This window comes from Peromyscus leucopus, chromosome 5, assembly GCF_004664715.2.
Source record: "Peromyscus leucopus breed LL Stock chromosome 5, UCI_PerLeu_2.1, whole genome shotgun sequence".
Classification (NCBI taxonomy): Eukaryota; Metazoa; Chordata; class Mammalia; order Rodentia; family Cricetidae; genus Peromyscus; species Peromyscus leucopus.
Genome location: NC_051067.1, coordinates 135,730,786 through 135,743,024, shown reverse-complemented (window position 1 = coordinate 135,743,024; position 12,239 = coordinate 135,730,786). Strand labels below are relative to the sequence as shown.

General features: G+C 37.1%; 1 protein-coding gene across 4 annotated transcripts in view; it reads right to left on the bottom strand.

Annotated features, from left to right (window-relative positions):
* The window catches only part of Ythdf3 (YTH N6-methyladenosine RNA binding protein 3), a 39,048-nt gene extending 27,015 nt beyond the window's left edge, over positions 1-12,033 (bottom strand). For 2 of the 4 annotated variants that reach the window (XM_028864513.1, XM_028864510.2), the window contains exons 1-4: positions 11,673-12,033; positions 11,214-11,238; positions 8,064-8,209; positions 5,621-5,706 (exon numbers count right to left, since the gene is read on the bottom strand). In XM_028864513.1, coding sequence (XP_028720346.1) covers positions 5,621-5,706; positions 8,064-8,121 — 144 coding nt within the window. In that variant the 5' untranslated portion in view covers positions 8,122-8,209; positions 11,214-11,238; positions 11,673-12,033. The remainder of the gene's footprint in view (positions 1-5,620; positions 5,707-8,063; positions 8,210-11,213; positions 11,239-11,672) is intronic. The other 2 variants (XM_028864515.1, XM_028864514.2) reach the window with 2 other exon arrangements.
* Between the last annotated feature and the right edge of the window lie 206 nt (positions 12,034-12,239).

The following is a 12,239-nucleotide window of genomic DNA, read 5'->3' as shown; positions in this document are numbered from 1 at the left end:
GAGTGGGGGTAGACTGTAGACTGACTGACCTTGTATCACAAAGAAAACCAATGAGGACAAAAAGATTACTTAATAGAAGTAGGAAATAGAAGAGGTAAAAGAATGTGTGTAAATGGGAAAGCAGAACAGAAAGGAACTGCCCAGGGAAAGGGGGGAAAAGAAAAAACAGGAGGAAAACAATGAGAACAGAATATAGTGACACCAATGTATAATAAAGCCAAAGCATGACAAATATAGTTTCTATCTAGTGCATTCCAAAACAAGTAATAGTAAAAGTTTCAAGTGTCCACAGCATAAAGAAATTGTTAGAACTATTTAAGGTATAGTTTAACTACCTTGATATAATCATTCCATGTTATATATCCATGAATCATAACCTTATAAATATGTGTAACTCTAAACATCTGATTCATGTAAGAAAAAAATCCTCAAAATGTCCCTGGAGGTCAATACAAAATTAAACTCAAGAACTGAAAATTTTTAATGAAAGATGGTCTATATTTGGACACGGGATTCGGTCACAGGTGCACTTGGATTTTGCACCTTTTATATAAATTTTAGTTCTAAAAGAAAACTAAAAAATACTTATAAATGAGAATGCTGATCCACTTAAAAATAAATTATAAGTCTGTAACATTTTTAAATGAATAAAAAAATTTTAAACAAGACATAAGATTCAATTTTAAAACAAGCTAAGGAGGTTGAACCTAAGAAGAGTTGAGGGACAAAGCTAAAAATGATTAAAAAAAAAAAATCCTACGAAATTCTCAGAGAATATAAATATTTATTAAAAAGAAAAACATTAAGAAATGGAGATGTTGCCCAGGCAGTGGTAGTATACACCTTTAATCCCGGCACTCAAGAGGCAGGCAGATCTCTGAGTTCGAGGCCAGCCTGGTCTACAGAAGAAGTTCCAGGACAGCCAGGGAAACATGGTGAGACCCTGTCTCAGAAAATGAACAGGTCAACAAAAAAAGTACCCAAGTACTTCAAAGACTGACTCCCAATTTCCAAGCCCAGAATGGTAGCACACATCTATGATCCTAATACATGTGGAAACTGATGGGTTCAGAGCCAAACCTAATGTGAACTACATATACCACCAAACCCAATCTCAAACACACACAAACAAAAAGCTCTCCTGATTCTGGAATTAATGAATGGGTTAGTGATTTTCACTGTATCTATAATGATAATATTTACTTTCTTCTATTGTTCATTGCAAAAACTGAGATTTTTTGCAATGCAATGCAGTGCAAAAACACTGTCAAGGCAAGAATACCAGTACCTGAGAGACTAAGGCAGAAGAGTCTTAAGGGTAAAGCCAGCCAGGGCTATACAGTGAGAGTGTCAAAACACAATCATAAAATTGTTAAATATAACAAAACTGTGTTTCATCAACTGTAATTCTTCATTCTGTAATCCTACCAAATATCCTAACACATTCATCCACTTAATATATATTTCATGAATCCCTTGACCTGCCAGATACCATCACACCAGTGACTAGAAATAGAAAGATAAAGAACTCATTCTTTGTACTGGAGCACTCCACAATCCAGCAACAAGAACTAACCCTCCAACTTAACTGGTATTATACTCATGTATAGAAAGTAAAACAAAACACATCAGCAAATAACTAACTCAGAAATATAAAACTTCATGGAGTGATGACTCTGAGGCTTTTCATAAAAAAAAAAAAAAAACATGCATGACAAATACAAAGATTAGGGTAATTACTTTTTTTTCTTTAAGAAATCAAGAAAACATTTGTATCTCCAGAAAATAAGTCTTATTTCCCAAGGATGGGCAATGTTAACTAAAGAGGAGATCAAGTATGCAAGTCATTTTAAATGCACTCATGACAAATAGAACCACTTCTGTGAAACTGTAGTAGCGGTTTTATGTGGGCTTTATTTTTTGTTTTGATTTTTAGGAGACAATCTTGCTATGCAGTGCAAGCTAAACTCAACTTAACTATGTATCCCAGTCAGCCTTGAATTTGAGATCCTCTTGCCTCTTCCTAAGTGCTAAGTACACCATCACATCTGGCAGGTAATTTTTTTTTTAGTTAGTATTGACGATCACACAATCAGACTTGGATTTTGGTCTGTGGCTTGGTAGTTACTGAAACGCCAGTGGAAAAAAAATCACATCCAATGGCACATGATGCCAAAACAGAATAAAACTCAAATGTAATTATTTTCCCAAGCCTCCACTGGAAAAACACAGGGGCTGACTGAATGACTCAGGATTCCACTTGGCTTGTGGTACGTATATACCCCTCTTCTAGTAATATACATATGTACACACTCCTCTCCAATCAATGCAATCAGCAACCTCAGAGTCCCACCCACAGGGGCCTACATGAAGGTATCTCTCTGAAAAAGGGAACAAGTTTTTACTCTAACAATTAAACTCAGCAAGTTTGTATTCAAAAGTATTCTCAATGCATTCTAGTCTGAAGATCAGAGGACGGATCCAGCCAGGGCTGGTTTGGTATACATGAACAGTAAAACAAAACTGCATCTTTTTTAGGAATTATACTCTAAATCCACTTTATTCCTCTGTATATGACTAAAATTAGATGCATATGGGAAGGAATATGCACAATGGAAAAATTATTGTATGACCTAATCAATCAATCAAAGTAGAGAACCATTCAAACTACAACCTTAGCAATCAGCCCATCCTTCCTTTAGACCTCCTGAAGAGAGAACCCAGACAGCAACTTGAGGCCTTGAATATTTTCACTCAGGTGGCTGGTTGCTCCCTTGAAGTACATGCTAAATTTTTCTACCGCTTTGCTTTAAATAAAATTTCCCTGCTACTTTTGCAAATCAGTGTGGGTTTTAATTTCAATTCTCTGAATAAATGGCCAAGAATCTGGAAACACAAAACGCCAACACTGAGCACAGGTAACATCAGTATTCCAACTTCCTCTTTAAATGTATTTGCAAGTTACATGGCATCTTCAACAAAAAGGCACTCAGGAGGCAGAGCCAGGCGGATCTCTGTGAGTTCGAGGCCAGCCTGGGCTACCAAGTGAGCTCCAGGAAAGGCGCAAAACTACGCAGAGAAACCCTGTCTTGAAAAACCAAAAAAAAAAAAAAAAGGGCAGCTGAAACAAGAAACCTGGACTCAGGGAATCAATGATCTGTTTCCTTCCTCCTTTACAAAATAAAACACTATAAAATGGAAGAAGTATGCTGCCAGAGGAGTAAAGCCAACAACATTTTTAGCACAATCCTAGAGTTAGCTGCTATGAATTAGATCTAAGCATATAAAACAATTTAAATCATCAGTCAAAAGTTTAAAACACCTTTCCCACCAGATGATTCATTTTTGTTACTTAAAACTTTTGAAATTGCACAAAGAGATTAATTTAAAAAACACATTTAAAAATACGTAGAGCTGGAGAGGTGGCTCAGCAGTTAAGAGCCTTCCTGTTCTTCGTGTCCCAGAACCCACCTTGAACAACTCACAACTTATAAATCCCAGGTCCAGAAGATCCAACACCCTCTTGTGGCCTCTGCAGGACCCACATACACACACCCAACTTACAATCATACACATACACATAAAAATAAATCTTAACAAGAACCTCACAATTTATCAAGTTGAATTTTAACTGAATAACTACTTTAGTTAGATCAGCACTGCAAGGAACTAATTCATTAAATATTTGAGTATTTACACAACTTTATAAAGTCTGTCAATCATGATTACTTGAGATATTCCAGCAATATATTCAGTTTCCACTAAACTGACAATACTCTTGAGTTATTTTAATTTTACAGTTCAGCTAAGAAATTCTGAATTATTTAAAACCTTATTTATATAACTTATCTTTAAGATTTGGGACAAATTTCCACTTTTTTTCTATACAATAAACCTAGTTTCCAACATTCTAAACTGTTATTGCTCTTAAAATGCAAGTCTTGTTAGAAGTAATCATTTTTGGTACTGTGGAAAGGCAAATGCTAACATTTTTTTCTACTCCTTCCTGCCAAGCATTCACAAATTCTACCACTTGTTTTCATTCCTCCTCATTTATTTATTCCTCTCCAATGTATGGTAAGAATTTAAGCCAGCACACAAAGAAAAGTGGATAAAGAGAAATGACCAACAGGTAGATGAGGTTGAGCAAAGCCATCACTTCTATAAGCTACAAATCAAGTCTACAATCCACAAAGCAGAAACTTTTTGTTCAAATTGTCTAACTGTGCAATTCAATGGGAACACTTAGTGCCTTTTCCTCTTACACTTTTAAAAACCTAGGTTAAAGTTTCAGAGTACATTTTTCATATATCTTTTTACAAGTGAAAGAAACAGCACTAGAAACTTCATTCCAGAATATCCTCATGAACTGGTAGAGGCTGAAATTGTGTTTTCAAAATTTGATTCGACCAATGACACAAATTTAACAATAAACATGACAGCAAAAATTTTGTCTAAATACCAAATACCATTATTTTACTGCTTCTTAGAATTTAAATTATCCTTATAAACAACTTCTCAGAAGCTACTAGGGGCTAGGCATGTAGCTTAATTGTGGAACATGACTTAGCAAGTACAACATCATAGATTCCAATCCCAGAATTGGGAGGGGGAGCACTAATAATATGTATTTAATCTCCATGTCCACAATAAAGAAGTATTTATAAAGTCCTTAATTCTATTCTCTAATACTGCAAAATGAAAAACTGCAGTAACTTAAATTCATGTCTTAAAAGAAAATACATTTAACTAAAGTTATAAAACAAAAAATAATTATCTAGTAAAACTTTCCAGTAAATTAAGTTTAATTTGCTTTAGTTAAAAATACATGGCTGTGGGGCTGGAGAGATGGCTTAGAGGTTAAGAGCACTGCTTGTTCTTCCAAAGGTCCTGAGTTCAATTCCCAGCAACCACATGGTGGCTCACAACCATCTGTAATGAGATCTGGTGCCCTCTTCTGGCCTGCAGGGATACATGCAGGCAGAACACTGTATACATAATAAATAAATAAGTCTTTAAAAAAAAAAAAAAATACATGGCTGTATTGGGTGATAGTAGACCACTCCTTTAATCCCAGCACTTGGGAAGCAGAGGCAGGTGGATTTCTGAGTTCAAGGCCAGCCTAATGGGCAAAGTGAGTTTCAGGACAGGCAAGGCTACACATTGAAACCCTGTCTTGAGAGAGAGAGAGAGAAAAAAAAAAGGAAAGAAAAAAAAAAACAAGAAGAAAGAACATGGCTGCAATAGTAAAAGATTAAACTACCTTAATATTAAAAAATTCTAAGGGGTTGGGGATTTAGCTCAGTGGTAGAGTGTTTGCTTAGCAAGCACAAGGCCCTGGGTTCAGTCCTCAGCTCAAAAAAAAAAAAAAAAATCTAAGCATAATATATAAAAATGATGTTCATCTTTAAATATTTTAGAACCCCATTCAGTTACTTATAATCTCAAAAGTAGTCTTCTCTGCCATAAACCTGCAAGTGTTATTTACCAAACATAGGCAAACTACATGGATTAATTCACATTATATTAGTCTTGTATTCAATTAGATGTCTATCTGGAAAAATTAGCAAAATCTAATAGAAGTTTAACTTCTTAAAATCTTAATCTACAAAAAACTTACCTGATTTGTCTGGCTACTTAAGTATGGCTCAAAATCATCATCATTTACAGCATCTTTTTGATGAATCGAACCATTTTGTACTGAAACTAAAAAACATACTTGTATTAGAAATGTAATCCTTATAAAATTTATAGCACAATCTAACATTTTAAAATTTTTAAGTCAACTCCGCAAAAAATAATCCTGAATTCCTTGCTGTTTTAAGAACCCTCTTAAGGATAACCTTTAGAAATAAATATTTAATGTGTGCCACAGAAAACTTAGAAATCCTGTGATTCATAAGTCCAACATTATATAAGCCAGATCTATACACTCCCCCTGACCAAAATCTTAAATACCCCAATTTCAACACTGTAGTGAACAAAGAAACACACAAATGTTGGAAAGGGCTTCCTAAAATTTTGTGTGACTTTAAAATAACTTTAAGTAATGATGTAGACAATATTATTTGAGCATGTGACCTAACTTTGTAAAAGTCTAATAATCTGATAAAGGTAAGAATTTTTTTCTTACCAAAACTGGGTCTTCCTATGTTATGCAGGCTGACCTTGAATTCTCAATCCTCCCACTTCAGCTTGTGAAGCAATGGGCATACAGGCATGTATACAGTACCAGGCCCAGCCTTCTAGTAACTATTTATGACCTAAAGTTCCAGTAATTACTTAAATTTCTCAAGTCAAAGTGGTTAAAATTCATGATTATGAAAAATCTAGAAAGGACTAGTCTGATACCACATACTGGTTATCACAACACTTGAGAAGCAGAAGCAAAAGGATCACAAGGTTAAAAACCAGTGTGGACTATGGCCTTATGTTGTTTTGGTTTGGTTTTTGGCAGTACTGGAGGCGCCAACCCAGACCCCGTGTATGCTATTTACGTATTCTAATTCAAATATGTAAGACTGATTCTCTAATACATGTGTGTGCACATACCTTGATTCCCAAAGGCTAACTGAGGGTAACAACTCACTGGTGAAGAAGTTAACATGCACTGAGAGGCTTTGAGTTCAAATCCAAACACCAATAAATAAGACTTTCACATGAAAGTAAAACAATTAAGACACCAAAGATGATGATGATTACTCATGAAACACATGAGAAAACAAATTAGAGGATAAATCAGAATGTCACGCTAGTTAAAAAGCTATTTCATAAACACTGTAAAAAATGTGTCTGTAGTCAAGAAAAAAATATATTTGGACACTGTCCCAGCAGTGACTGAGTACATATAAAGCCACCTCCTGGATTCAATTTCAGGTCTACTACCAAGGAGGCTGGTGATCTCCATTTGAGCTCACTAATCTGATGACTATTCAGGTTATTCAGTCACTGCCTACTTCATTTCATCTTCGTATTAAATGACCATATTCAATAATCTTTATTAATACTGAATACTGCAACACCCCAAATAAAACTAAAATTTTTCTGAACCAGAAAAACAGACAAAGGTTACTGGGATAATATCTGATATGGTATCAATATTTATTATTGGAACATGAAATGGAAAAAAAAGCAATTTCTGAGGGATATCAATCTCTTAGAACTACTGCTCAAAACTATATCACAAAGTAGTGCCAACTAATGTGGGGTTAATTTTATCCAGAGCATCAACTCTAATTTTGCCCTAAGTGTACATCTCCTAAAATGTAATGTTAGTGAGCAGTGGCTTATAAGCAAAGATCTGTAAAATCCCTTCATTGTTTCCATCCAGTGATGATCAGAGATGGTTCAAAAATAAAGCTACTCTGAACATGAAGCCTTCAAAGCTGATCTCTATGACCCAAAGATCAAATGGATCCCGACTCCACTTATAAGATTTAACTGTATTTCATAAGGTCTTCATTAGAGCTAGACTTAAGCTAAATGTGCCCCAGAATTAAAATCTGTTTGTCACCACTAACAAAATAAAAAGGAGGGTGCCACAGGATATACCCAATGCCATCTGAGGGCTGAGGTAACCACTGCAGTCCCACAGTCTGCTACACCTGTGCTTCCCAATGGTTTGACTATTCCTTTCTCAACAGTGGCAATGCACCATCTTTTACTTCTTGAAGAACAAAAATAAATAAATAAATAAATAAATAAATAAATAAATAAATAAAAGTTTCCTACTTCTGGACTACTAAACTGGTATGCATATCAGCCAGTATCTAAAACAATCGTTTCTATCTCTTGCATCCATTAGTTCTTGGTTATCTAATCCATACTGCTATATAATCAAAAAAGTATTCACTAAAAGGCTCCTAATAAGATATTGACTGTTTCTTTCATTTCAGAATCGTATTTTTCTTAAAATAACTGGGTTTTGTTGTTGTTGTTGTTGATCATTGTTTAAGGGCAATCTAATGTCTTGGAGACTGAAAGTCACTGAACAGTTAATGAAATCTAAGCCACTTCTATATTGTGTAAAAGTTCTCCAGGGGAAAAAAGAACAGATGACTTACATGATTCTTCGCCTGTTTCCTCTGCCCTATGAAGCAAAGTCAAATCAAGATAGAACATGGGCCTTAGAAGCCAGGTGATTCTCTGCTCTGGTCCTGACTACATCAAGTTAGGAAAGTCAACAGATGTGTGCATCATGTTTTCCCACCTACAAAAACAGCGACAATACCATATACCCTCTATCTCCTTACAGGAATGTTGTGAGGATTAATAATATGAAGCCAAATAATGATAGTATGGTGCTTTGAAATCATTTCTTGGGGGGACAGAGAGAAGAGATACAACATAATATTGCCAAAATACACTACTTTTCTGAAGCATTCAAACAACCAACTTCAACCTAATTCTTTTAAACTGCAGTTGTATAAAATGGTGTACATGTCCCTCCTACAGAAGGAAAGAGGAGGAGAAAGAAAACTGATTTCCACGTGTTGCTTACTTATATAAACTTAAGGGACAAAAGAAAGGAAGGAGGAAGGCCCAAGAGGACATCCGACACACAAATGAAGACACAGCAAGCAAAGTTCTTGTTAATAAAGAAAATTATGGGCCAACAAGTAATTATCCTTAAATTTTAACTATCCTTTGGTAATATCTTGCCAAGTATAACAAGCAATTCTGACATTTTATATAGGAAAAAAAAATTAGTTAAAAAAAGGAAAATAAAAATGTAAAAATAAGTAAACCGAAAAATTAGAAATTATATTTCAGAAGCTTTTTTGTCTTCCCAAATAGACTGAACAGAACTCCTTTTCATTCCTTTACTACAATAAGCCTTAAGGATATGCTTGAAAACACTTTGCAGAAAAATAGACTCTAAAGCCAGGTGTTAGGCTAAGAACATCAGCTAAAGGTAATTCAGAAAAGAAACATAGCATCTCAGAAATCATATTAAGTCAGCTAGTTTCAGAATTTTAACTGATACCAACTTCTTAGGAACATAGTTCTTAAGCTCTGAATTCAAAATTACTAACCCTATCTTTACAGTTGTAAAGCAGGAATAAGTTATACTTTCTGCTTGATAATGATGCACAGACTATAAGACAATTAATTTCACTAATTAAAATTAAGTCAGCTAAGGCAGAAGCTTTTCTCAAACACACAAAAGTTGCCCTGACTTGGCCTGTAAAGTATTTATAAGCTTACTATGGTTTCTATCATTTTAAATCAACTTACATGATTTTAAATATACCAATACTTTTGGACCAGTAGCTTTTCTTCTCCTCCTCAAGAGGATAAAAAATAATTCAACAAATAGTAACTAGAGCAATAAGCTATTATAATTACAATAATCCTAATAAAAATAGTCACTGGCTTTTTTTGTTTACAGAAGAGAAATTTTAACAAAAAGGTACAATATGCTCAGCAAACTTAGTAAATCAGTAGCTCTATGTGGTATTAGAACCCAGGACTTTAAGAAATCCCAGACTTATCCTAAGAAAAAATTATAAACTGAACAAAAAGAGTAAAAGAAAAACTGGAAGAAAAAAGAACTATCCCAAAACCACAATTTGTATGTGTATCTAAATATTAAATCAGAAGTGATACTAATAATTAAAAATTGTCATATAAAAAATTTAGTCACCAGGTAATGCAGTCTGTGGCTCACTTCTATCTGTAAGGTGATTTATAAATAAGTGTGATAACAACAAAGAAGTCATTTGGCAAAATGAAGTGATTCTTGAGTAAACCTAACTTTGATAATATAGAACAAGCTTACAATACCCAATCTAGATGGTCTATATTTCTATATATATATAAAAAAAAAAAACTTCACGGAAGTCACTTACCTTAAAACAGGTAACACAAAGCACCTAGCACTTCAAATAGCCTTGCAAAGTGCCATTCCCCATAGTTCTAGGATAAAATAGTTTACACTAGGCAATAATGACCATAGATTTCACAGATGGTCAGATAAGCCGAAAAAGAAAAAGAAATTCCTTTTAAATTTACAAATGTTTAATAACTAATTTTAAATTAACCTCTAATTCTGAAGTTTATAATTATAACTGAAATTCTATGAATTAAAAATTCCTAAATATTTATATGCTGAAAAAAAAACATCATTAATTAAAATAAAGCAGTAAGCTTGTTACCTAACACACTACAATGCATCTGATATATACAAATTCTTATATAAAATGTAGCACAACATGAAGGAAATTATTTTGCGAAGAACCCAATTATTTTCTAATTAACCAGCATTGCAACATAAAAACCCAAGGAAAAAAATTAAAATCATCAATAGAAACATGAAACTTACACCTAAAGGGCTATTATAGATCTTATTTTCTAAGCAGTACTTGATTACTGGGGGTAAAAAACAGGAAGTATAATTGTATTTAGTGTCATTTCCGGCACTACAAAAACGTTATAAATACATAGTTCATTGTAATGTTCTTTAATTGGCACCATCCCAAGAAAGGAGTTATTGTTCTACACTAATATCACATGATTTATGTCATAATGTTTCAATCAGCTGACTACTTAGTTCCACAGGCATAAATACAAGCTACATTTATGTTTTAAATGCCTTACTTTTAGTGGTAGTTTTTAAATAGTAAATCATATAATACTAGCAATAACTGCACAAATAATTTCCTTCTCGGGCTTTTGTAAGATACCAGATTGAGACACACCTTGCAATCAGGGCTATACAGTAAGATTACATATTTGCTGTTAGGAGTTCTGTACTGTTGTTGCCTCTTTGCAAGCAACTTCTATGGAATCAGTGATTAACCGAACCGTATGATTTTCATTAATGTGACATAGAACTCCATGAGAATTTCAATGTAAACCAGACATTTCAAACAGAATGTTCACTTTAAAAACGCACTTAACTATACACAAAAGCAGAAAATTGTGTGACCTAAGTTATGTAACAAAGATAAAATAGAAAACTAAAGAAATACCATTACGATAATTGAAATACAACCAAGACAGCTGTTTATTCTTGCAGTACCTCGGTTTCTACAAACGTAGCTTCAAACCCAGAAACTACCTAAATGTTGGCTGTCTCAGCTGCGACGGATGTTTTCCTAACATTTAATATTTAAGAAGAGCAAAAAACAAGCAAGAAACCTATCGCCGTTTAAAAATAACATCTAGGCAACCTCTGAGGATTTAAAAAAAAAAATCATAACCAAACTCACCTTTATTTCCTTGCCCTTTAGGTCTCTGGAGCAAGACGAAAGATGTGGTAAAGGGAGGAGTGGGGGGAGGAGAGGAAAGAAAAGTGTGTTAATCAGAGACATTCTCGGAGACAAGTTATTCCGAACAATCCGCGTAGGAGTGAACCCCACCAGCTCCTCCGCAGCCACTCCGCCTGTCGGCCTCCCGCCGCCCCTCTGCATCGCCCCCAGCGCCCGCCTCTTGCTCGGGGCCCCGCCGCGCCCGCCGCCGGGACATCCGGCCCTCGGAGCGGTGCCGGGCCCCGGCCGCAGGCTCAGCCGCCCAGCGCGCACGCCGGACCTGGGCGGCAGCCCCGACCCCGGCAGCCGCGGCGCCGTTACGGGGCCGGCCGGCGGCGGCGGCCTGAGGAGCCGCGCCGCCCGCGAGGGTGGAGCTCTGCGGCTCGGGCCTTCGCCGAGCCCGGGGCCCTGCTCCCTCACCTGATCCACGCTAGTGGCTGACATTCTTCACCGCAACCCGAGAGGAGGAGCCGCCGCCGCCGCCGCCGCCGCCGCCTGGGCCTCTCCGCGAGCACTCACAGCAGTCGGCTGCCGCCCTCGCGAAGCTCTGCTCCAGCCGCCGCCGCCGCCGCCGATCGCGGGGACTACGGAAAGCGGGCTCGCGCTAGGGAATCGCGGAAGGGGGCCCGAGCTCGCCGCCTGCACGCTGCTCGTCCCCGCTCGCCCTCCGCTCCTCGGGCCCACAATGGCGGACAAGCTCCCGAGCCCCACTTCCGCTCCGGGCCGCCCTGACCTTCCGCTATCCAGTCTGACGTCCACGCACACCTCGCAGTTCCTCCCCCACTCCCGCCACAGACCCTGGCTCCGCCCTCGCCTCGTCACGTCATCTGAGCGGGTGGGAGGGGGGAATAGGAGCGAGGGGGGTTGACGAGAGCGGAACGCGGGACGCATGCGCGGGACGGAACGCGTCCCGGTCGGGCGGCGTCGGCCTTGGGGCTCCAGAACCGGAACGCAGAACAAGGTGACTCAGGCATCCTCCGGTGCCGA